The 25,661-nt window shown below is 36.8% G+C and overlaps 2 protein-coding genes across 4 annotated transcripts in view; both read left to right on the top strand.

The window, feature by feature from the left end:
• The first annotated feature begins 1,582 nt into the window (after positions 1-1,582).
• fam219b (family with sequence similarity 219 member B) lies at positions 1,583-8,185 on the top strand. Its single transcript, XM_028014994.1, has 6 exons — positions 1,583-1,982; positions 3,586-3,694; positions 4,026-4,119; positions 4,209-4,286; positions 4,458-4,509; positions 6,231-8,185. The coding sequence occupies exons 1-6, from the start codon at positions 1,908-1,910 to the stop codon at positions 6,378-6,380; spliced, it is 558 nt and encodes a 185-aa protein (XP_027870795.1). The 5' UTR covers positions 1,583-1,907; the 3' UTR covers positions 6,381-8,185.
• A 1,487-nt stretch (positions 8,186-9,672) lies between these two features.
• LOC114142926 (AT-rich interactive domain-containing protein 3B) overlaps positions 9,673-25,661 on the top strand; it is a 62,693-nt gene continuing 46,704 nt past the window's right edge. For 2 of the 3 annotated variants that reach the window (XM_028014517.1, XM_028014516.1), the window contains exons 1-2: positions 9,673-10,019; positions 12,079-12,711. In XM_028014517.1, the coding sequence (XP_027870318.1) occupies positions 9,984-10,019; positions 12,079-12,711 (669 nt within the window). In that variant the 5' untranslated portion in view covers positions 9,673-9,983. The other variant, XM_028014518.1, reaches the window with a different exon arrangement.

Genomic DNA, 25,661 nt, shown 5'->3' with positions numbered 1-25,661 from the left:
TGAAACTCATAGATTCATTGCACACACTGTGTAATAAACACAGCACACTGTGTGGTAATGTGCTTAATAAATAAATATAGTGTTGCTTATCTGTGGATAATTTCTCGTGCCTATTGTGGCTTACAGATAATGAAAAGTGAGCAAAAAGGTTTTAGGAAAATTGTTGCATATGATCTGAAAGGGTTTTTACTGTTGTGCTTTAAAATCAAAGGAAAGATTGATAATTTGACAGTTTCGTCAAAATTCACAAGGAGGGTATGCCAGAAAAAAACTACTGCTAAAGAAGCTTGCTATTCAGAGTTCTGCATTTAAAATATCGATAGGAACTTAGTGGAAAGAAAGAAGTAGAAGGGACAACTGCAGCCTACAGATTGTTTCTCAGTGGTCCAACGTTCCCTTGTCATATTGAAGTACATTTTGAATTTTATTTGGAAATCAAAGTCCTAGAGTCTTTAGAAAAGTGGAGAGGCACAGAATCCATAACGTATGAGTTTCAGTTTGAGGTTTCTAGGATCTTGAAGGATTTTGGCAGCCATGTCATCAGCAGGTGTTGGGTCATTGTGTTTTCTGAAGTTCAAAGATAGTGTATCCATTTACTAGTTTTTTTCCCCAGAACATATTGTATGCTGAGGCTGGTGTCCTCACGTTGCCTCCATACACCACCCAAACACACACACACACACACACACACACACACACACATTGGTTTAATGAGCATATTCCTGTGCTTGATGGTTTACAGATTTTCTTGGCCTATCCATAGTATTGGACAATACTCCAATACTATGGAGTATTGTCAAGAGGACAATGAGAAACAGCAGACCCAAAGATGCAGCAAGCTGTGAACTGCTATAAAGCAACCAGGTCTTCCTAAACACCCAAGCAGAGTCACAGGCTTATCACCTCCTTACTATGCTACATTGATTCAGAAATTCAGATGAAAGGATACCTGACCAAGTATAGAATGCATATAAAATGTAAATGTTATGGACGGCTTAAATATACAATGATCTGTATCTGTAAGTGCAAGAGTGCTATGAAACACTAATTATGGTAAACACTACGTTTACCATAATTCCGTGCATGAGTTTCCACTGTATGTATATATTTTTTTAATGAACATCTTTGTTTACAAGTACAAAGAAAAACCAAGAAACAGAACACAAAATATTACAAAGTATGCCAGCGGTGTAGATTTCAACAGTAAATACAGTAAATACATTGGTATGAAAGACAAAAAGAATAGAGATCAGATTACAGACATGACAAATTAATGTAATTTGTCAATATTGAGAGATCTACAACATTCATATGTGTTTATAGCTTTTTTGTTCATACTCTTGGAAATAGTGGATCAAGTTTGATTTCCTTAACCAAAACTCTAAAAAAGAAGAGGTGAAGATGAACATTTACATTTGTGAATATGAAATTTACCAAATATAATAATTAGATTGATTCCCTGTCTTTTGCCTGCATTTGTATTCTTAACATGAAAACCAAAAATAATATGCATTATATTTTTACCTTGCGCTATCCACCCGTATCCACTCACTTAGCCACTAGATGGCGACAAACTTCTAAAAAGCAGGGTAGGTTTAAATATAGTAGAAGAAGAATCAGTGTAGTATTGGTAATTTAATACTTTATTTATTGTTACGATTGTTTTAAAATGAATTGCTAACTAGCATTTGTCCTTATCCTTTTTTATGTATTTGCATTATTTATGGTCAATCTTTTAAACTCTGGAGTTGTTATCTATTTTTCCCCCGGAAGTAGAGACGTTGGCTAACACTGATAGCAACAGTCTAGCGGGCTAACAGAAGTGCCTAAAAGTAATTACCACGTCCCTCCTGTGGGACTAGTGTCATAGCTATGTTGTGGAATAAATTGTGACAACTAAACCGAAGATGATGAACGACATAATAGAGGAGCCTGAAAAGGACACACTACTGGAGGCGCAGCAGGAACAGCAAGTTTTGTCGGTAATGTGGGCTAAAGCTAGTTCAACGACAGCTTGGATGAAAACAGAAACTGGGAGGTTAGCTAGCTAGCCTAGCATGTCATCTTTGACAGTTGTTTACATTAGACATGTTTCAAATAAAAGCTTCTGAGTTTATATATATGACAATAACGCCAGCATGGCGATAGACATAGAAAATGCGTCTTTCTAAACCGCTTTTTCCTGTTCGAACAGTTAGGGTTTATAATGAAAGCTAAACTAACAGAACAAATGTATTTGTTGTTGGGATCACAGTGCTGTTTATTTGTAACCCCCCAAAAATCTGTTATAGGTTGCTCATCAAATGTATGTTTCAAGAAACACTCTTAATATTCATAAGTTTATGTATGTACTCAAAAGTTCCAACTTTTCCATATTTTGTCACGTTGCATCCATAAACGCCAATGTATTTAAAGAGGGAAATTGATTTCCCTTTTTAAATACATTAAAAAATACCTCAAAAATTACAATTTTAAAAGTTTATTTTTAAACTTTAAAAACAAGTTTTATTTAAACTTTTATTTAAATAAAAGTTTGACAGAGGGGTGTGCTTTTGTGTTTAGCTATTGCAACTCTTTTTAGGTTTGTCCCTACCATTTTTACATATTTGGAGGTCGAAAATGTTGTTCTGCAACATATCTCAAGCTTAATCAGATTCAATGGAAAGTCTGAAAATCAATTTTCAAGTCTAGCCAGAGTGTCTGTGTTAGGTAAATGACTGCACTATGATTCTTACACATAAATATACTTTGATCCAATCCATTCTACTGTAGCACCGGCTGTATGTTTAGGGTTGTATCACTGAAAGTTGAACTTCTGCCCCAGACTCAAGACTTCTGCAGTCTCACATGTTTTCTTGCATGTATTAAGCTTCATGCATTTTCATGTCAACTATAAGCTCTGTCTCTGCTGAAGAAGAGTTTTCCCACAGCATGAGGCTGCCTCCACTTTGTTCTCCAGTGTGGATGGCATGTTCTGATTATACAAAATCCAATTTATTTATAAAGCACATTTAAATTGTCAAGTTTACCAACTACAAAAATAAGTTAAGAAAAAGGGATAACAATCAAGCTATTAAATAATTATTAAAACATCTATAAAATAGAACAGACACAATAAAAAGACCATGTCAGCTTATATGGTGCCAAACGTTATTGAAAAAGAAAGAAGATAATTCTGGAGTAAATCAGAGAGGTGCAGAGAAGGAACACCTTTAGGCATGTATAAGAAAACAAGAGGATTTTGAAATTAATTCTGTTATGTGCAGAGGCCAGTGAAGGGCAGACAAAATAGCTGAGAACAGACACACCACATTTGTTTATTCTAGTCTGTCAGTTTACATGGATTTCCAAGTCTTGATGAGGTTTCAGTTTGGTTCAGTTTCCTTATTTTGGAGTTAGCAGAGGTGCCTTAATAAAGAGGCTATATGCAAATGTATGCACACCTTTCATATTGTTGTATAAAATAAACAAAAACAAACTTGAGTATCTAAGTTAATACATTGAGGTTTGTGGTTGTGGTCTGACAAAAATGTGTAACTGTTTAAGGGTTATGAACCCTCTTTATTTGAATTTGTGAAATTTCAGGGACCAAGTAACAGCACAAGACCTAAGATTCCAGATGGAGGCATCCGGCCGGTGGAAAAGAGAGGACCTTATATCATGTCCAGAGCTCCAGCCATCCACCTCAAACTACGTGAGCATTTTCACTAATAAAGCAAGGAGAGAGATGAGAACAAGACTAAATTACATCTACCATCAGTGATTTATATCAGTTGTATTTAAGTATTTCATTGAGGTTAAGTCCCTGACTTTTTTAGAATGTTTAGGGTTTATTTTATCCGAGGTCATAGAATGCAGATATCATGTGCAAACATTACCGACCGGCTTTAAACAGTCAAGGATTATACATTAGAATATGTGCACAGTAGCACTGATGAATCTCAGTATGGTTTAATCCATAATGTGGTTGTTGGTTTCAATCTGTCAGCATAAAGATGACATTTATTCTTTTTGATCATTCAAAGAGAAACACAGGGAGATGGTGAGGAAAGCGCTAAAGAAGAAAGCCCTCTCTGCTGGTCCTCCAGTGTCACAACAGCCCAGACAGGGAGTCAAGAGGTGGGGAAAGAGAAAAGCAGCTTTTTTTTAATCATGTCACACAAAACAGGGATGTTTAAAGAGGTATTTTTCTGTATCTTCTTTTTCAGGACGGTGAAGTTTAACAAGGGCTATGCTGCTTTAAGCCAGAACGCTGAGGAAATGTTGGTGACGCTAGACTCAGACAGGTGGGGCAAACAGAAAGAGGCATAAATCAATCAGATGATGCCGTTGAAGTCAAAATGATCTTTAAAACCGTATTTACGTCTTGATAGTGCTGTAAAGTTGGCACTGCACTGCTGATTTAGTTTAACAGCTAAATTTACGACATTCACACTCTCTCTTCCTGGTGTTTACAGTGATGAAGAGATCGATTTTGAGCAGTATTCCTCAGGATACTCTTCAGCCGAGGTGAGTTTGTCTCACTGGACATTTTTCAGATTTGTCTGATTCTTTTTTGACATATTGTCAAACTTGCTGTTGGCCTGTGGTTGCGGGAAGATAATTTTGTTTTCTTTTCACCGAGGCCTTCATTACCTCAATTAGTGCATATTTTTATCCTCTGTGTGCACCTTTTCACACTATTAAGAAAGTGGTTTATTGAAAGCCTTGCCTTCAGAGTAATTATTCACAAACTATTGTGCAATGTTTTTGCAGGACATCTGTTACAGATATATAGATTTTAAAGCAAATAGGAGGTAAAAGATAAATGAAACAGTTTTTCCTTATAGCACTAATAGAAAATTACTTTATTGAGTTAGTTCAACTAACAACCACATTAGCCACGTCACAGATGACAATTTTTAATTTGCTTTACTCAGTAGTCATTGAGTTAATGTCACAGTAATTTATATGCATAGTTGTTTTCTTTTTTCTTCTCACACCCTCGTTTCAGGTGATATGTGACATATGCTGTACAGAGAAACTGCCTGGCCTTATTCCCTATGTTAGGGTTAGGGTTGAGCTCACAAGGGCTGAGCTTGTGCATTTGGAGTTTTTTATACAGGCTCCCCACCACAGTATTTATTTTTTTTGATAGCTGCTCTCATTCTTCTATAAGTATTCATTTGGGTGAGATCACTGTCATGCATGAAAACAAATAGTCTAGCTGTGACTGTCAAATGGCTTTGTTTTTAATTGTAGAATGTCTTAATGTACAGAGAAACTCATGGTGACCATGAGGTTTTTAGAGCTCCAGCTCAAATCATCAGTCCTACACCACCCTGTGTTATATTACATATTTCAGATGTGAGCACACCTATCCACCTATGTCTAATCCAGATGTATATTCTTCTTTTCTCATCTTAGCTTTTATAGGCTCTCTTTAGGAACTAGAAGTCTTTTTTCTGAAACTCCTTTAAAACAAGCCAAACTTGTTTATTATCTGTTTGGACTCTCATGACCTTTTTTTTATTTAACATAATAACTGAAGCTAACTGAGAGTCTTTTTAAATGGAGCTTTTTTTAATCTTTTGGGATTATTCTTAGCCTTGTAAAATCTCACTTCAAGGTAAACTGGCTGAAACATCCACACCCAGGAAGATTGGCAGCTTTATGCAAATGAAATGTCATTATATTCTCATGATAAACTGACAGTCTTCTCAAAAATTAGTTCTAGAGAAGCCCTCAATCAGTCACCTAAATATCAGAATCTGCCACTTTTCCCTTAGTTAATTCTGTTTGGTGATTGGCCTGGGAAATACCGAAATATCTTGATTTATAGCAAATGTCTATAAATGTCTCATTATACACTTTTTTAGTTGAAGAATCAGACAAAAGGTAAGGCCAAGTATGTTCTGGATGAACCAGTTAAACTTGTAATCCCTTTATTTTTTAAAACTTGTCTTTGTCAATAAACCTGCAGCATGACTATATTTCTCCTTTTAGTCCTTAAAATTTTAACTTGAGAGCTATCAATTTGTTAAAACTTTGGAGGAAAAATGTTCAAGATCTTTTATCCTGATGATCTAATCAGGCAGGAAACTTCAGGAAATTGTCTAAAAAACCCCCAAATACTTCCCTCATCAGTTCTCTACATGGAATAAAATTAACTTCAAATATAAACTCACTAACATTTATGAGCTTTAGCTCAGGTGTTCTGTGAGGGTCTAGTGTATTTTTTTCCTCTCCAGGTCCATCCTGATTTAAGCAAGCAGCTGCTTCAGGATGGCTACCACCTGGATGAGATTCCTGATGATGAAGACTTGGACCTGATTCCCCCCAAAGCCATGGGTTCTTCTATGTGCTGCTGCTTCGAGTGCCCGTCTTGCCCCATGCAGTGATGTCGGTGCTGTGACTTGGACCTTCTGAAGGTCTGACTCTTTATTCAGCTCGCTAGTCGCTGGGGCCAAAGCTCTTCTTTCTAATGCAGCTCAGCTGCTGCATGTTGCCTGAGGAAATCCAGCTCTGAGGCCTGATGCTGGACTGCAAACATTGAACACTGAGATCGCCCAGCTTCAGTGAGAATGCAGAAAGACATGAGAGCAAGCCTTATCCACTGTGACTCCAAAGCCTAACTAATTGTATTTATTTATCATGTTCTTGCAGCATTACACAAAACCGTAACTATGACACTGGTCTGAGTTGAGTGGTGGAGTATTTTGACATTCTTGATAAGAATGTTGACTCAAGGAGGAGCTGGCTGGTTTATTTCCTCCATGGTGAGCAGGTCTGTAACCCCCTAGAATCCCACCAGTATGAAGTATGGAAAGTTTAACCCTTTGACAAATCTGAAATGATCAACTGTTCATCTGTTACTGTTAAATGATATATTGGCACCTCATGGGAATAACTGGCAGCACCTGAGTGCACAATAGTAGTCTTAGTTCTATTTTTACTTCCTCTGTCATTATAATCTACATCTGATTTTCTCTCTCGAAACTCTAAATAGCAAGGTGACCATACAGATGTAGCACCTGTTTCAGCAAATACAACTCAGAACAAAAGTGCAACATACTAAGAAGCACTCCGTTTATACCTCTGGCACATTGTATAGGTGCTGTTTAAGGTTCAAAATGTAGTTCTGACGACTGTGCTTAAATTGAGGATTATATTTGGATCTTATCATTCACCTTGGCACAAATCTACAATTTAAAAAAACAGATGTATTGAAGAGACTGAAGATCGACAAAATCATTCCTAAAGGTAAATTTCTTTTGATTTGTGTAGTATTTTGGTTTAAACAGCTCCTCAGAAAACATGTCTCCACATCAGATTTGAGTTACATTATTTATTTATCATTGTATTTAAGTGTATGCTAAAATACTTGTTACAAGTTATTTACAGTTCTAATATAATTTACATTTAGTGTTAGTATTCATACATTTATTTGCTTTGTGTTCTGATGCTTGTGACTTCCAACACTTCAGAACATATTTGTCATTGATATTACAGCATTAATTGTTTTCACTTTTGGATGCATTTTAAAACTATTATCACCAATTGTTTGCCAGAGATGAAGAGACTTTCCTGTCTCAGGAGGTTTTTATGCGCAGAGATCGGATAGACTTTTGCAGATATATTTAAAATTAAATTTGAAAATTACACAACCTCTCAAGTGAATAAAATAATGCAGGCAGGATAAAAACCTTCCTTTCTACTGTTGCATATATCCACAGCAAAACACTTCACCACATTGAGGAAGCATAGGACTAGAACAAAAACAAAATTCTGTGCAAGGACAATGTAGGAAGAACTGAAAGCTGGTCATAAATCCTGAATTGGAGAGTTGAGATACGCAGCATAACCTCCTTACATTTCATAGTTTTAAGGCAGGTTTCTGGTTTGAGCAGACTGCTTTATATGGACCTTCTAAATTAATTTTTTAACACCATTTCTTGCTCTGTGGTGTGTTTTGATGTAGATTAAATTTTGCACTTAACACCAATTGCCAGTAGCAAGTACACTTGACTCACCTGTACTATGCAACTATGGGACAATCTGCTTGTTGTACAACATTGTGACAAGGTTGTGTTATTGAGTGCTGAATGCAATAAATAAATGTTTTGTTTGTTTTACAACTGTAAATACTCTGTTCCCATTGTACTCTGTTGGTTTACATTATAAATAAAAAATTCAATTAACATGGTTTGTATTTGTGTTCATTGAAAGCAACAGTGTGAAGTGTGTAAAGAATTCACATTACAGGGAACCTCTTTTTTTTTGGACTACCACAATCTTTGTGCTGTTCAACCACTTAAATATGTGAAATTGCAGCTTTTTCAGAACAGGATGACTAAAGCATTAGCTATCCAGACTAATACATGTAATTTAAAATAATTATTTTCTATACAAATTAGTAGGATAAGCTTTCAAATGATCTAAACACATTGTGAAAGTTAACTACTTCCTTTCTTTTGCAGGTTAGGAACTAAAATAGACCTATCAAAAGCATTCTGACTTAAAGCAGGTCAATAAACACTGGGATGTTACCAGATGCTTCAGCGTTTAAAATACTTACCAGGTTTGATAAAAATCCATTTTATACTTCAAAAGGTTTTTGATCAAATATCACATTTTCTCACTGACTTCTGCTTAATTAAGATCCTACATTTCACTTTTTTGAAAATACATTTCTACTGGTACATATTTACCTAAACTTCACCAAATTGCACATCAAAACTGGGAAAATTTGTCCCTTTTCAAATATAAATTTCAAATAATTTTGTCGTAATTACATGACTCAGAACCAGAAAAATGCAAACCACTTCTCCACTAAGCCTAAAATCCTAATTTATTAGGTTTTCAAATATGTTAAGTTTATCTACTGCAAGATATGTTGGGCAGTTTGACATTTCTCTATTAAATTGTATTTTTATTGGTCTTATGTAATTGTACTTTTCTGATCAAATAAATTTTGCGTTAGCTCTAAATCATAACCATTACAATTAAAACAAATAAACGCTTCAGATTTGCACAGTCCTGGAGGGCCACTGCCCTGCAACTTTTAGATTGTGCCTCTGCTGCACCACACCTGAATAGAATAATTAGGTCATTAGCAGACCTCTACACAAGAAGTAGGTAATTAAGCCATTTCATTCCAGTGTTTTGTACCTGTGTCATATCTAAAAACTGCAGGACAGTTTGAGAACTGAAGCTTGACACGGACATGAGTTTCACTTTTTAAATCGAATTACAGACATTAATTTCCGGAAGGGGGCAGCATAGAGCTGTGCTGCTTGAACTACCTGTTGAGGTAAACATTTTCCACCAAGTTTTTGTAACATCTCGTTTGAAAGATTTTTTTATGCTACAGAAGCAAAATGTATAAGTTGTACATCTACAGTATGCGCCCTAATACGTAAAAATCTGTACACGTTGGCTTTAAAAATATACACGCGACTGTGTCAATACCTGTGTTTTTATTTCGATTTAGTTAAAAAATAAGGCATAATTATGATGTTTTTGCAATAACCGCGAACATGTTCATTGTAATCCTCAAACGGTTGAGGATTAATGAAATTAATGTCAGATAAAAGCATGTATTAATTTAATTAAATCGAAATACTTGTTGCTGTCATTGGGCGGGCCTAACGCTGGTGTGCGCCATGCGAGGGGGGTGTCAACTCCACTGGAGAAAAAAAAAAAAAAAACGACAGGGAGTTACCTCAGCGCTTTCCGAGGTATGAGATTGGGTCATTTACCACCCTGCTCCCTTATCTATTAAAGGAGGAAATCACGAATTTTACGAAAGCGGTGGGAAACGGACAGAAACACGGGCAAACCTGGAGAACTGGCCCAGTTCTCGGATAGCTCCTTTTTCTCCTTCTCCCGGCGGATCAGTCGGAATCTGAGGGGCGTGCACGCGCGCATGCGTGTGTGTTTACAAGTGTTTGAACGAGAGCCAGAAACGAGGGAAGGAGGATAAAACCCTAAAGGAAAGAGGGATGGTGGACAACTCCAGCAGCAGCAAGGCGCAAATGGTGAGTGGTGGCTGTGCTTGTTTGTGGCTCTGCTGTTCTCTGACCTGGCGGCGAGCTGAAAAAGCCCTCCGACAGTTCGTTTTTACGCTTTTATTCACGCTGCCGAAAGGAGGAGGTGGCTGCTGATCGCGTAGTTTCCCAAAGAAAAAGGAGAGCAAAGTTTGGAGAGGTAACATGACCTTTAGAGCTGGTTACTTTTCATTCGTTTTTATTATTGCAGCTGGGGCAATTTTTTTTTTAATTTGCATTCTTTAAAAAAAAGCGTAAGTTGGCTGACTTGGCATGTTTGCATGTTATCTCCTCCTTATCTCTTATGTTATCCACGTTATTTTGAGGATGTGGCAGCCAACTCGCTGTAATACGGAGGAGGTGCTTTAACTGTGTGTCTGTTTTTTTCCCACTTGTGTGGTTGTTTGCTATTAAAAATAATGTTGATCAAAAGCTAGAACTTAATTGGCGACAGATTTCACATTGATATAGCATGATTATAGTTTAATTTATTATGTCAAATTTGTGTCCATCCCTCTCTTTGACGATCGTCTACTTCCAATACCAGTCCGGGTTCTGGTCATTTTACCTTCTTGCCATTTCCTACGTTTTAAATTTTGCTTGACTATTTGGGCTCGGAAGGTGGGCGTCTTGGTAAGTTGACCCCTTTGCCACTGTGTACCCCCATTTCTCCTACTTGTCTTTGAAGAAATTGAGAAATGAGTACCTAATTGTAAATACACAATAAATATTGTGTATTTATTTTATTACAGATGAGTATTTACGTTAAGTGTGTGGATTATTGGGCTCACCTATAGTTTAATTCAGTTGGATTTTATAATCTTTTATTACTTCCTATTTCCTCTGAGTTTTGGTTCTAATCTCAATTTGGGCCAGATGACTGTGGAAACGCAACAACTGACCAAATCAAAATAGTATACCTGTGTGACCTAATGCTGCTAGAAAGTGTTGGAGTTATCTAATCATATTTCCTTTTAGAAGACCTTCCAATTGGCATAAAAAGCATCGGAAATCATTTGTTGTCATAACAGGTACAAAACACCCCCTGGTATGAATTTGAGAAAAAAAAGAAGCCAATGCTGAGTGGGTAAGAGGGATAAATGACCAGCACCCTTGTCAAGTGTCAGCCCTGTGATTGGAAAACAATTTTTCAAAACCAGTCCAGTCATTTTCTATTATCTGCTCATATATTTAGGGAAATGTGATTATGAATTCAATAAATAATATCAGCAGGACGTCACTTAGCATTGTCTTGGTTTGATCATGGATCATAATCTATCAAATTTTCAAAAGTCAACGGGGATCAGAACCCAAATAAATAAAATGGAGTGTAACACAAAAATTTAAATTAATTAAAGATTTTAGCAGTCATGACCTTTTTCATGTTTAGAATTCATGAAAATGCTGAACTACGTAATAAAAAATCCCATTGTGGTCAAATTACAGTGGAAGAAACACTTCATAAAGTGCTTCACAGTGGGATAATAAATAGCCCACAATACGTGAAAATAGAATCTTAAAATACTATTTTAATAAAATAAAATTACATGTCAGACTTGTTCTCCAAAATAACTAATAGAAATTGTTCACGGGTAAAGATTCGGTGACAAATTTACGTGGAGCCCATGTCCTAAGAGTCATAGCAGTCAATATGTATCTGCTGTCTATGTGCTGTTTTCTATTTAAAAATGAATTTGTTGCTTGAATCAGTCATTTTAACACCCGGTTATATTGTAATGTGCTTAGTTGCTAATTTCCTTTATTTGGAGTGTGTGTGCATTTTTCACTATTTGAGTATATATAAAAAGGATAAGATAAGAGTGGAAATATTTTAGTATTGAATGTAGAGTATAATGTCCTGGATTAATTATTCTTTTATTTATTTTTCAAAATTTATTTTGAACCCGGTTTAATAATGTCCCTACCACTGAAAACATGATTGGTTATTTAGAAATTTGTTTTATGTATGCAAATGTGTTGCTAAAGTAACTCTACTGAGAGAGTAGTTTTTCTTATCTGTACTTTATGGTTCTTTCTCTTCCCTCCACAGCCAAGCATGTCTCAGGAGCCCAGTGTGGCTTTTCCACAGAGCACCTCTACAGGGGGAATGAAGCTGGAGGCAGTGATGGAGCAGCTCCAGCGCCAGCAGCAGGCCCGTCTGGAAATGGAGAGGAAGGAACGGAAGCTGCGAGAGGCCCACATCATGTACGCTCAGCAGGTTGCAGCCCAGCAGGCTATACTGGCTGCAGCCCGGGCTTCCGGGGCAAGCTTCATGGGCAAAGGCATGGCCGGAGGCGTTCCTGCAGCCGGCTTGCCTCCTCGGGTGTCCAATCAGAGCAGCGTGGACTCGGAAAGAGAGGAGGATGAGGACAGAGGCCGGGATTCGGGGGATGAGGATGATGACAACGAGATGATGGAGGGGGACGAGGGCAGCGACGAGGATGAGGGAAATGCCAGCGGCCTGGAGTTTCTCCGCAAGCAGACCCTGGCTCTGCAACAGAACGCCTCCCGCATCCCAGCCCGTCCGTTCGGAGGCTACTCCATGTCGGCCCCCCAGAGAGCTGCCTCCCCACCTGTTAGAGTGAAGCAGGAACCTGATGAGGGCATGTCCCCTGCAGGGCCAAACTCATCTGCCTCTCCTAATGGACAGGCCGACTGGGGATTTGATGACCACTTCAGACAGGTTAGTTCCTTCCTCTGTGTGGCTCCTGATGCTACGATGCATTTTTCTATTTAATCTTTCTTGATTGCAAATTATGTTTTGCTCTTTTCCTAGTCATATCCTCTAAATATTGAGTTTCCTCTGATATTATTAGCTCTCTGAACATGTTTCTGTCTCTTGTTAAATTTTGTGAGCTTAGTGTGATTTCTCTGCTAACCCCCCTGCTGGGAAAGACGGCTTAATCTTGACTGCGTCGTGCACTGCTCCGGGAGTATCTTTGTAAAACACTTCAAATCTCTACAGGGGGTTGACCGCCGATTGGCTTTTGTGGTGGGTAAAAAAAAAAAAAAGAGCCTCTTGAGTGAGTCTTGGCAGACTGCCAGGCCGAGGTGCAATGTGTTCACGCTCGCCAGTTTTCTCCTCCTGCACTCAGATTTTGAGTGTGTGTATCTTGCTCTTTGTCCCTCTTGGCGCTTTGCTCGGGCTCTGGTTTGGCTCTGGTCCAAGCAGCGGAGTCAGGCGGGGCAGTGCTGCTGCTGTGAGGCTGTGGGTGGCTGCCTGGGTCAGCTTGATGATTTTGGGTGGGTGGAAAGGTTGGATGTAGTACACAGTAGCAGCCACCCCAAGAGGTTCGGCTGTGTGCCAAGTGAACTTTCCCTTGAAGGTAAATATTGCCTCGGCACCGTGTTACAGAGCACTGACATGTCAGGAGGGAACCGAGCAAAGCGCCATGTGGTTTAACATCATAGCTGCAGACGGAGCAGGTTAAACACGGAGCTCACGAGCCTGTAAGTGAGATAAAACGCTGTAGCTGTGCAGAAGTGGACAGTGTAACAAGACATGTGATTGGACAGTGGGCTAGGATGATTTGGCTCTCATGTCCTTCTATTTTATTATCTATTTAAAGGCAGTGGCCAGTTTATTGCATATGGAAACGGATGTTTTCAGGGACACAGCGCCTGGAATCATGTATTAAATGATGACTCGGTAAAAATATCATGTTGTCATAATATTTACACACAAATTTGGAACACTCAATTAGCAATCTGAGTTTGATTTAAAACTCAAAGATAGAATTATTCCAACTGTTCTTAAAATAATCTAATAAATTTGTTACATTTATTACTGTTATTTCAATACTTGAGGAAAAACATAAAACAAACACTTGTTATTGTTCATATCATGTGAAATGTACAGTACATTTTTCTATTCTATTTTTATGGTAACAATGGAAGTATAACGAGTTTATATTAGCTCGTTAATTAGTTAACCTTCCTGCTCGGTTAGCAGGAAATTAACCGATATAAGTTTTGCTGTTTGGTTCTGCAAAAGAATTATGTCCAAATGGCTAAATATGCCTTTTTTGTTAGTTTGGTGAACATATAGTAGCCTTTTTTTCAACAAGTTGATAGGCTGTGCATGAAAACAAGTGAGTGCTGGACATCACTGGGATACTTTACTCCATGCACCCAAAGAAAACTCTGGTCATTCTGACACACTTTTCAAACCCTACACACAGGAGGAGAATAATTTTAGATCAAATCCCAACAAACAAAAGCAATTCTTTTAAAAATAGAAGCCATCCATTATAATGTAGGCTACTTTAAGGCACTAGTTACATTAAATATGACAATTGTATTGCTAAAGAGAAAAACAATATTTAGATTCAATCATAGTTTCAAATATGTTTATTCCCTCACTGAATCAGTGGTGCGAAAAAGTATATAAAGTAACAATCCTAATTTTAAATGTTTTTAGGGATCACCAAAAAACATTTGGTGATCCAAATTGTTACTGTTTTGGTGAAAAAAGATGCAGTAATTCTCATCTTAGGTTTTGACATGTTTCTGATTTTAAAAGGCATGCAGTCATGTTTTGAGAACCAGCTAATATCCAGTGTTACTCTATATGATAATATGACAGAATTGTAATATTCTTCACATTAAGCACAACATAAGTAATACAAAATTTTTAAGGTGTTCACTATATATGATTTATATAAAGAAGTTAAAATAAATGTTTCTAATATTTCCACGCAGATGGATTTTTGTGTAAATACTATGAAACTAGTATTTTTTTCACTCAAGGTTATCACAGGGGAATATCCCATCTGTCTCATCCTCCCCAACAAAATATTACATCCAAGTTTTTTTTATGCCTCTTCTCAAAAAGACACATTCAAGCTTGTCCAGAGATCACTCCTTGTCATCTCAGTGACTCGTTAAAGAACTGAGCCTTCATTGGCTCTGCGCTGCCAATGAATGTAGTCACAGAGCTAAGTTGACGAGTAGGTGTGAAGTGGGGGATTGCATGAACAATGCACTATTATGTCCATATTGCTGTCATTTGTTGTTTCTCTAATGCCAGCTTCACTTGTTCAAGTCCATTGTCCGAGGATGAGATGCAAACTTTGCAGTTACATGCAGGTGTTCAATTGATGTGAAAGTGAAATAAAACTTTTTGCTTCACTCATAAGTCAGCAATTGTGAGTTTTCAGAATTCTTTGACCTGGATTTTAGATATTTGATGTGAACTAGATCTTATCCCATGGATAACTGCAGGTTTGCACTCCTGTCACAACTGAATAATAATGCCATTATTACACAAGAAAGACTGCACTTTTTTTTATTGTGCGTAAAGGAAGAATTATTTGCAGAAATAAACTACAATACTACACAAATATACATTGTTTTTAATTTTTTTTCAATTCTACTCTGTCAACACTTTTCCTTTTTTTTTTTTACAAAAGAACAAAACAGCCGATGATGAGTGTAAAATGAAACATCCTGGAAACAATGGGATTCTATTTTGCACAAATTTTCTAGAGACTAAGAATAGACCAGTCAGGCTTCCATTCGGTAATAGTAATTTCTGTGTTTTTTTTCTTTAAAAACCCACAAAAAAGTTTTTTTTTTCTTTTGCATTCAATGAGCAGGGGACATTTTTTTTATGCAACCTATTGCCAGTCAGAGCCAAGCAATGGGGAAATTACTCAATTTTGTTTACTGGCAGACTGATTAGTGTGTCTCCTGTTTAGAAATGCTTGTCAAAGTAGACACAAATCTTGGACTTGCAACAAAAATGTGAACTTTTTAAAAAAAATTTACTTCTCTAAAAGCAAGAAATATCTTTCAGAGCAAAAGATTTGAACATTTTTGAATTGTTCTATTCAGACTGGCAAAACTAAACATTTTAGATAATTAAACTAAATGCCTGTTGTGACTTCTGTTAACATAAAAATAAAAGCTGTCACAAACTTTAGCCCTGGCGTCTGATCCATGACACCAGTTTTGCAAACTATTATTTTTGGCCCAGTTACTTGTGGTGTGTTCATCCATGTGGGCATGTTGTCCATGCATACTTGGCGGCAGGCACAGGGAGATTAATATTTATGAATGCAAGTAGAGGTCTTAGGGCTAAAGATAACAACTGCTCTTAACCACATTTCCAAATTTAGCTTTGGACAATAGAAAACAGGTCATGGTACTCCTTCAGTTCAGAGAGTTTAAAGGAAACTGAGTTCCACCAAATTGGTCGGACTGGTTACTGTTTCCCTTGAGGTCAAATACTAGGGTATTTCGCTGTCCAGGCTTTGAGCGTCTCCTGAACAGTAGATTGTAGCAGCCAACTTGTAGCTGACCAGTGTCCTATGTGTGGCCTGGTGTCTTTTATTAGGAGAGGTGGCCAGAGCCTGGGGGTTGGGGGCGGCATTATGGGAAGAGAATTGGTCTGGCCTTTTTTTGTTTCCTCTCTTTTATCTTTCCTGTCATTATGTCAGCTCTGCAGTATTTAATGACGGCTCATCTCTTCAGGCAGTTTCAGGTTGCACCGCTGTAGGGGGAGGGGATCCGTGTAGGCAGGGGAAGTGTGTGTGTGTGTGTGTGTTTTTTTTGTTATTGTCTTCAAAGGACCAGAGTCAAGCCTGACAGATGCCACAAATACCGACTATCTAAAATTTTTAAAAAGGACATTTGCAGTATTCTGAAAGACAAAGGAGAGATAGAATGACTCACTAAGGAGAGATTTCTATAGACTAACTCTTTAACATGTCGATGTGTGTCTCATGTAACCTGTCACACTGGATGGAGACTTTTATCTAAAGCACTTGGTGGATGAATGCTGTCAAGAGATATCACCATGGTGCTGAAGCCTCTCAACCCATAATTAGAAAAAGTTTAGGTCCTGATGTTATCCAGAACAATTAGGTGATTAAAATTGGTTATGTCTATTTAACAAAAGCTGCATAGTGCCTTCTTCCCCCAACTTTTCTTTTGTAATTGTGCACAAACTTGTCTTATGATGACCTTATGCATTTCCATCACTGAAATTAAGAAATGTGTGAATGGGAAAGTGTGTAAGAAGAAAAAAGAAGGCACAGCTCTAAAGTTTGTGAAGAGTAATACTGGGATATTTTTAATGACAAACTCAGGCATCAGTACAAAGACAATGACCAACCAAGATGAAAGTAGTAATGACAGTCAGCAACTTGAGTTTGAGCTTATAAATTGAAGATTTATCTGGTGATTTATCCAGGAGGCTGAGGCAGAGAAAGAGATTTTTTTTAAAGAGCAGAAGCTTGGATACAACAAATATCTCAAAACACTAAAATTGTAGGATCGTTCAGATTGATATTGCTATTTCTGCTTCGATTCTGACCATCATTGTTACTCTGATGTGCACCAGAAAGTTCCTCTAAACACTGTCTCAACAATAGCCTAAGTTATATTGAAACCGTACAATGATTGTACAGATCAATAATTTGATAATAATTTTAGAGTTATTCCAGGGAGACAATCTGTCTCTCCATTCAAACTTTAAGCTGGTTTGTAGTTAGTTTCCCCACAACATGTGGTTTAGTCCTAAAAAGTCTCTTCTCTTCTCTGGTTGTTGAATCCCAGTTGCGCAAACTGTGGCGTAACCTGTGTTTCGTCTTCCCTCAAATTGTAGTTATTTTGCTCTTTAAAAGGGTACAGAAAAGATTCAAAGTGTCATCAATAAAAAACTCTTTTGTAGGGCATTTGGAATCAGCTAATAAAGCTAAGCCCATGATGCTTGCAGTGGTTTTTTTTTGTAACAAAAGTCAGCATAACATTGTGTTTTTTGTTGCTCCTGATAAGCTTTAAAACAGTCATTTGACTCATTCCTATTTAATAAATGTTTTTTTTTTCATGAAAACAGTCCATAAAACAGTCCATCTGCTTTATACAACTGTCATGCAACAGATAATGCAGACATGGAAATCACATCATCATCTATATGTGGCACTCAATTCCTGTTAAAAGCCATGACTACATAGACTTTTTTTTTTTAAATGATCAAAAAATTATTCCTCAATTGCTTTGGAAAAACAAATGCAATAGCCAAGTTCGATTTATTAATGTTTCATTAACTATAACTTTTAATAGTTATAGGTTTTATGACTCTAAAATATGATTTTCTAACTAAGGTTGATGAATTTTCTTCTCATTTCCCACCCCCCCCAAATGTAGCAGTTTTTGTGTGTGAAAATATAGTTTTTTAACTGAATGAGATTTCCCTAATGCTTTGAAACAATTTGACTGACAGGCATTACAAATAATCCATCTTGCAGCAAAGTACTCCTGCCTATTTGAATGAATGTGAATGTCTTATACAGGGCAGATGGGTGTGGACAGACATGTTAACCAGTGTTTTCGTGTCAGTGATGTATGCATGGTGACCTCGGCCCTCTCCTAAACAGCAGAGTAAATGAATGTCAAACAAGAGGATGCACAAAGGTGCCATGTGGAGCGAGAGATGGGCTGGGCAGCCACAGCACCCGGGTCTCCTCTGCAATAGGATGAAGACTACGTGACCTCTGTCACTTAGCATCCACATATGAATAAACCCCACCTCTCCTTACTGTAATTTGTTTTTGGTTGTAGATAGTTTTATTTTTGCCTTTTTACATAATGCTGAAACCAGATGTTTACACACATAATATAAAAAAGACTCCCTTTGTTTTCACTGTTAATTAATCAGACTAAACTTTTCCCGTTTTAGGTCAGTTAGTGTTACCAAGTTAATTTCTATTAGCTGGGTACCATAATAATAACAGAAAATGTTGTAGTTTAGGGCAATATTTTGACTTTCAGACAATTTTTTCTCTTCTTGGCTCAGATGGACTACCACCCTATTTAATTAATCAAAACTTAAACTGACATTTTTTCAGCCTGTAAACACAATAAAAACTGCATATTCTTTGATGTGCTGCTTTGAGGTTAGCAAAGAATCTGATAAAAATTAGGATTAGGATGATGCAATATTATTCCCTTATCTTATTTTCTTTTACAGTAAAATCACAGCATATTCTATTTCGTTTCTTATGTTGAGTTTTTAATTACATTTTACTGCTAACTTCACACCTGTATTGGATTTATACAGAAATCTGTATTGATTACTAAAAGCCTGACTGACTGCGTCTCAATCTCAAACTGATATTAATAAACCTCACGTCATTCACAGTCTTAAGATTTACGTGGGTTTATTTCACATTTAAAATTTAGTAAGTTCATTTTAAATTGTGCTTTTTTACATTACATGATGTAATATTGGGAAACACTAAGACAGGTTGTTCTTCTTAGGAAGACATTACACAATTTCATTCTTGTCTTGTATCCCATAAGCAGGTGTAGCGCTAGCTTTTCTGATATCTGTACTTCTGGCTTTCTGGAAAGATAATTTTTTATTTTCTATGAGAAAACTGAAAAAGACAACTAGTAATTTATAACTGTTGAATTAATGAGTGCAACATGGAAAACTTTTTCCAGGAAAGATTTGTCAACAACTCAGGTGAAGAATGCATTTAAATGAAGAAAGCTGTTTGACCAGTATTGGCCATGTTGGACTAAATCTGTTTCCTCTCTGTAATTGGGCATCTGCTATTGATGAAGCGCGGGAACACTTGCCACTCTTGAGCCTTGCTATTCCTACTCATGCACTGAAGCCTGTCTGTTGAGGCAGCAGCGTTGCATAATTTAGCTGTCGCCCCAGCAACACATCAGTCAGGAAGTGGGGAGCTGCACGGCTGCAGCAAGTAGATCGATAAGGATTGTGTGTAAGCTTTAAGAGGCAGGAATGTTTGGCATTGTTTTCAGCTCGTTTTCCACAAATGGGGAGGAAACTGCATTTAGCAGATGGACTCAATGCTGTTATTTTGACAATAGAAAGTGGAACAGTTCTGCAATCAGTGTGCAAAAACACTATATTTGGCTAGAGCATTGTATTTTTTTTTGGAAGCACAGTCTCTGTAGTTGTGCAGCATGAGTCGATATGCCCCACTTCATGCGCCAACTTGACCTGGTTTCTCTCTTTCCGAATGTTGTCTCAGATGCCATTACTGTCAGTGGCTTTTAAATGGAGTACTTAGTATTACTCCGTTTACTGCACTTCCTGTTATGTTGATGTAATAAGACTGGAATTACTGTCTGACCTCTGCTTGTACAAATTGCCTGCAAATGGAGGCCATTCAGATGAGAAATAATGAGGAGGGCTGTGGTCCATTTAAACCTGTTGCAGTGCTTGTTCAGAACAAAGAGCGACTATAATGTGTGAGGCCTGGAATATCTTTCTTTGCACAATCTGCTGAACCACACAGGGAATTGAAAATCTCAATCCACACAGTTTACTTAAAGTACAAAAACAGAACAGAAGACCGTACATGCATGTAAAAGAGGTAGGTATACAAAGCATTGTTAGTGTTTAGTGTTACAAATTTGTATGGAGTCCATAGGCATCTTTTTGACTGCTATTTAAGTTTGACCTGCCTTTTATTTAGCCTAGTAAATATTTTTTAGCCCACAGGTTGTGCCAAAGTTAGCCTAAACAAAGGCGTTGAAAGTCAGGCTTGGCTGGCCCATACCACCGACCCCCAACCGCCCTTCAACTACATTTAGATTTGATTAATCTTTATGTGGATGTCGTCATGTTTTAATCATCATTGAAACTGTGATCTATCTGGAATGTAATAATTTGTACAAAATAACAGAATAATTGTTGTTCTGTTGACATCAATGCCGTTATTCCATAAAGAAAAACGAGAAACTACTAAAACTTGCATTTGTTATTCAATCTCTGCTTAAAAACTATTTGTTGGTTGTTTTCTATTTTTAGCTAAAGCTATTAAGAGGCATTATGGAAGATATTCAGAATTACTTGTAGCCACAATTTACAGTCCACTGATCTGATACTTGAACTTTTTGATTCAAAAACTGCTGATAGTAGTGTGTATCAAATTTAAATAAATGCCCCTAATTGTTATTTTTAATTGCCAATTTTCTAAAAAAAAAAAAAACATTGTAATCACTGACATTAAACAGCTTTATCTTGTGCTGACCTCTTAACAGCTAAGTGTGGTTCCACTCCCCCTCCCAGAAATAGAGGTATTGAATTTAGTAGGAAGATGAATGGGAGTAGAGGGGCTGTAGGAGAGTGGTTAGTGGTCTGGCTCTGCACGCTACACTGCCCCACCCAGAGGAAACATTCCAGACAGAATTAAAGAGTTAACTCTTCAAACAGTGAACATTCCCACTGGGGGCTCCCAACAAGAGACAAGGGGGTTTGATGAGGGTGGTTGGGTGCATGTCCATGTGGTTGTTGAGCCTCTCATTGGTGATCTTTCAATTCATTTCACCCAGTGTTGCAGGGGCTGTAAAAGGGAGGAAAAAAGCCAAAGTGCCCCAAAGGGAGGAGCTGGAGGGGAGTACCCCACTACTGAGGGCAGAGACAGTTGGTTTTTTTTTATTTGTCTGAGTTCTAAAGCACACATCTGCTCACAGACCGGGGGAGGCTTCTCAGAGTGGCCACAGTACTTTAACCTCTGTCACGCCATGCCCTGGTCAAGCTCGCCACTTATTGGCGGTGTCTGTTTGTAAGTGATGACTCTGCCATCTGTACACAAAACCTCAGGATTCATGCTGGTTAAGGTTTTGTAGGACTGAAGTGACGAGCTGTGTTGGTTCTTGAAAAATATGCCAATATTATTTGTAAATAATCAATTGTTAATTGTTTATAACAAAAATAATCATCATATTTTCATTCTTTGTTTCATTTCACCTCTGTAATGGGGGCATACTGTTTAATTGTACAGCTGACTACAAATTGGAAAAAAATAAATACAAAACACCTGTTGCTGTGCACTGTGAGACAGCTGGCTTAAAGAAGACAGCTATACTTTTCCCTCTCTGTCTGATTACTTGAAAACTAAAGGAGAGCTATCCACTACTCTTATTAACATAACCCTTTTTAAAACAATGGTTTACAACGTCGGGGCAACATGTCTGTTAAACAGCAAAATAATTAATCAGCTATTATCAGATTATTCTTCCTGTCTTTGTTGATACAGGGCAAATCGGTATAATATTGTGCTCAATAATGAATACTACCGAGTTTGCCTTGCCTCCTCTATATCTAAGAAAAATTATGAGCATTAAAATGGGTAATTGTCAAATATAAAATGATTATAACTAATAACCAGTATGTTGGATTATTTTAGCATCAACTTTATCTTTTACGGTTTTGATATCTTGTAAAAAATGTGATATTCTGTTCACTTATTTGCTGTTCATAAGTGATAAATGATAACAAATGAGTATGATGCACCTGTGAATCATACTCACTTATTCATTACATTCATATCTCTGACCAGAGATTTAGAAAAGAGTTAGAAATATCCTTTATTGTTCCTCCGTTGGGATTTCAGGTGTAATCATATTTCTCCTTCTTGGCCAAACAACTTTGCTTATTTTTGCCAACAGCCTTTATGTTTTACACTGACTCCTGCAGCATTTTTTTTTTGTGCTGTGGTATTTCTGCACAGTACATAAATACCAGTTTCAAAATGTCATAAAACATCTACATGATACAACAGGATTTGGATGTAAACATGCTTACATAATGTGATGCAGATAATTGTCCTCATTGCTTTATTTGATAATTATTTACTGAAAATGTGATCTTATTTGGTTTAATCATTGGATACCGTATGTTACTACACCAGAGTTTTTAATTAGGTTGTTGTTGGTATACTGATGTGAATGTTAACACACACACTTGAAGCTTGAAGTGATGACCCCTCTGAGTGTAAATAAGGGATAGCTCTATAGAAATAAAAAAACAAAAATTTTCAGTCTCAACCAGGACTAAGGCAACATAAGACCTGCAGCTCAACTCTCATAGTCTTTGACCCAGTATAAATACCACAAAATGTAAAGCAGCATATAGGGAATTTCCCAGACTTTTTACAACTGAGCTCTGACTTATTAAATGAAACGAACAAAAAAAATCTTCTGCACTACCATTATGCTAGATTCAACCAGTATAATATTATATATATATATATATGTGGAGAGAGAGAGAGTAGACCTTATAAATGTACAAGAATTGCAAAATACAATAATTGTGAATAGGAAAAAGTCCATAGTTTGGTTTCAAATGTACCATACATTACATTAGCATACATTACACCATGTAATTATTGATTTAACAAAATCTGAGCCATGAGGAATAGGCAAACTGTGGGGGAAAACACTAAATTTAAACCCACGTCATGATTCAGTGGCTTGTAGAAACACTTTTAGCAGCTATAACTTATAATAATTGTCTTCTGCATGACCTTATCAGACTCTCACTATGTTGTGGTGGAGATTTGGAACCACACTTCTTTGCAACATTGCTTCAGTTGCTACATGATTTACAGGTATTTGTTTAAGGTTCTGCTCTGCCACAGCATTTAAATCAGGTTAAAGTCTGGACTGTGACTGAACTACAACGTGATTCTCTCTTTTTTTTTTTTTCAGTCAGCCTTTTCCAGATTTGTTCTATATTAACTAAAGTCCAGGAATCTGTTCTGTGCTACTCTAGTTAAATAAATTAAATGGACATACATTTAGCCTTAGCTATTTTTTCTACCTGGATCAGTCATTTGTAAGACTACAATGCAAATAAATTTTTGGCTGGTTGTGATTTTATGAAAAGGTTTTCTCCCATTTATTAAGTCTTTTCTGGTTTTTAGTATGCAGTACTAAGCCAGTGTTTGTGATTTTTATCAACATATAGCAGCATTCAAATGCAAAAGTACTTTTTTTCATTCTGTGGATAATTGACATTGTAATCTAATGGACATTTGGTATATTTTTTTTCAAGAGAGCATTTGCATCACGGTATGGTGGCTAGTTAGTGAAAGTTTCAATTGACACAACTTTCTTTAGGATTTGTTGACATGCTGAATACAGGTAGCAGAACAAGACTGGTGACATTTTCCACTTTTTTGAGAAATGGATGGCAATCTTGCCATATATAAAGAGCGGTTGTGCAACCATATGTTGCAGCACATCCGCTGTGCTTTATCTGATGGGTGCACTGTCTTATCAGTTAACAGGTTCATTATCAATGATATTGTTATTGGTTAGAAATCACTGCAACTATTAATATTTAAAAATCTTTTTAGTGGTTTGTATATTCAGATAGGTAAAAAGCTGAAAGTCAAGTGCAACCCCTTGCTATTTTGTGTGAATTGAACTTTTAGTTTTACACATAACAAAATTGCAATGAACCTATTCTTGCCTGGTCAGATGGTGGAGGAGGGGATTTGCAATGCAATCCAACCATCCAGCATGTAGATAACTTATTTACCTTTCAACCCTAATACAAAGTAAGCAGTGAATCATTTCAAGACACATGAACAATAACAAAAAATGGGGCAAAGTTAATAATTTATGAGAGAAGCTTAAGGCTTATTATTTTCTTTTTCCCCCCCCAAAAGCACGGAAATATATGGGTTCTTACAACTATTTGGCTTTCCCTGTAAACCTAGTTGTAATTAATTTTTTTTTTTTATATAGCTGTTAAGCCAATCCTTTGGTTTAAGGCTGCATTTTAAAATGTAACATTCACAAGCATGCTTATTGATAGGTAGACTGCATATTCCTTTTTAATTAGGCTAAAAAAACATTAACATTTCCTTGGAAGGTTGTGGATTTGAACTTAATGTTTTTTTTTTTTTTACCAAACAGACCCTTGGAGATAGTCTTCCCTTCAATGAAAACTGAGATACTCAGGTCCATTGTTATTTGATCAGTTTGTAGTAAACCCGAAATCCACCCCCCTCAACACACACACAAACAGCTTTGCCAGTTTCATTCATGCTTTACAACCACTCCCACAAAACGTATCTCAACACCTGCTCTTTAATGAAGGCGAACAACATAGGGGGGAAGCCAAATGAAAAAAAGACATCCACCAACGCCTTCAGCAGCTGCAGTGAAACATGGACAAGGTCATGTTACCCATTATGATATTGTTGCTGAAAGTTTCCATGAGTTTTCATGTAGACGGACAACATTGTGATATATATAGTCAAGTTTAATTATTGTATGTGCCGTCTGTTATTGTGAAGAGAATAAACTAGTGGAATGTAAAGTATTTATGAACTTGGTGATTAGAACATTACACATGATTAATTTTCTATTTGAGTCTGGTATGAAATTACATTTATATAATTATTAAATGTAAAAACAAAATGGGAATTAACATGTTGAAATCTAGATATTTTTCAGATTATAATATAGGTATGTTTTTGAAACAACAATAATTGTATTTTTTACGCTTTTGAATTTTGTGTTGATACTTTCATTTTCAAGCAATTTAAATAATGCCTTAAATTGCTTTTTGAAGGAACTACTTTTAAGTACATTATAAAATTTGCTTTCTCTTTCAAATTTTAAGATTAAATAGCAACTCAATTTAAGAAAAAAAAGCGATATAAGATGTTTGCTGGATTTGGTAGTCTCAAGCTATCCAAATTTTATTTGAATTGGAAATCAGCTGTCGACATTTGAGACTATGTTTAAATAAGGAAAACTGAAAGGAGGTGGTTGCCTTTCTTGTTTTTGCCCTCTTGCAGTATAAGGAGATTTACTACACATTTAGTGAACAAATCTAAAAGTCTTAACGCT

The sequence above is a fragment of the Xiphophorus couchianus genome, chromosome 4, assembly GCF_001444195.1.
Source record: "Xiphophorus couchianus chromosome 4, X_couchianus-1.0, whole genome shotgun sequence".
NCBI lineage: Eukaryota > Metazoa > Chordata > Actinopteri > Cyprinodontiformes > Poeciliidae > Xiphophorus > Xiphophorus couchianus.
This window is presented reverse-complemented; position numbering and strand designations above follow the sequence as displayed.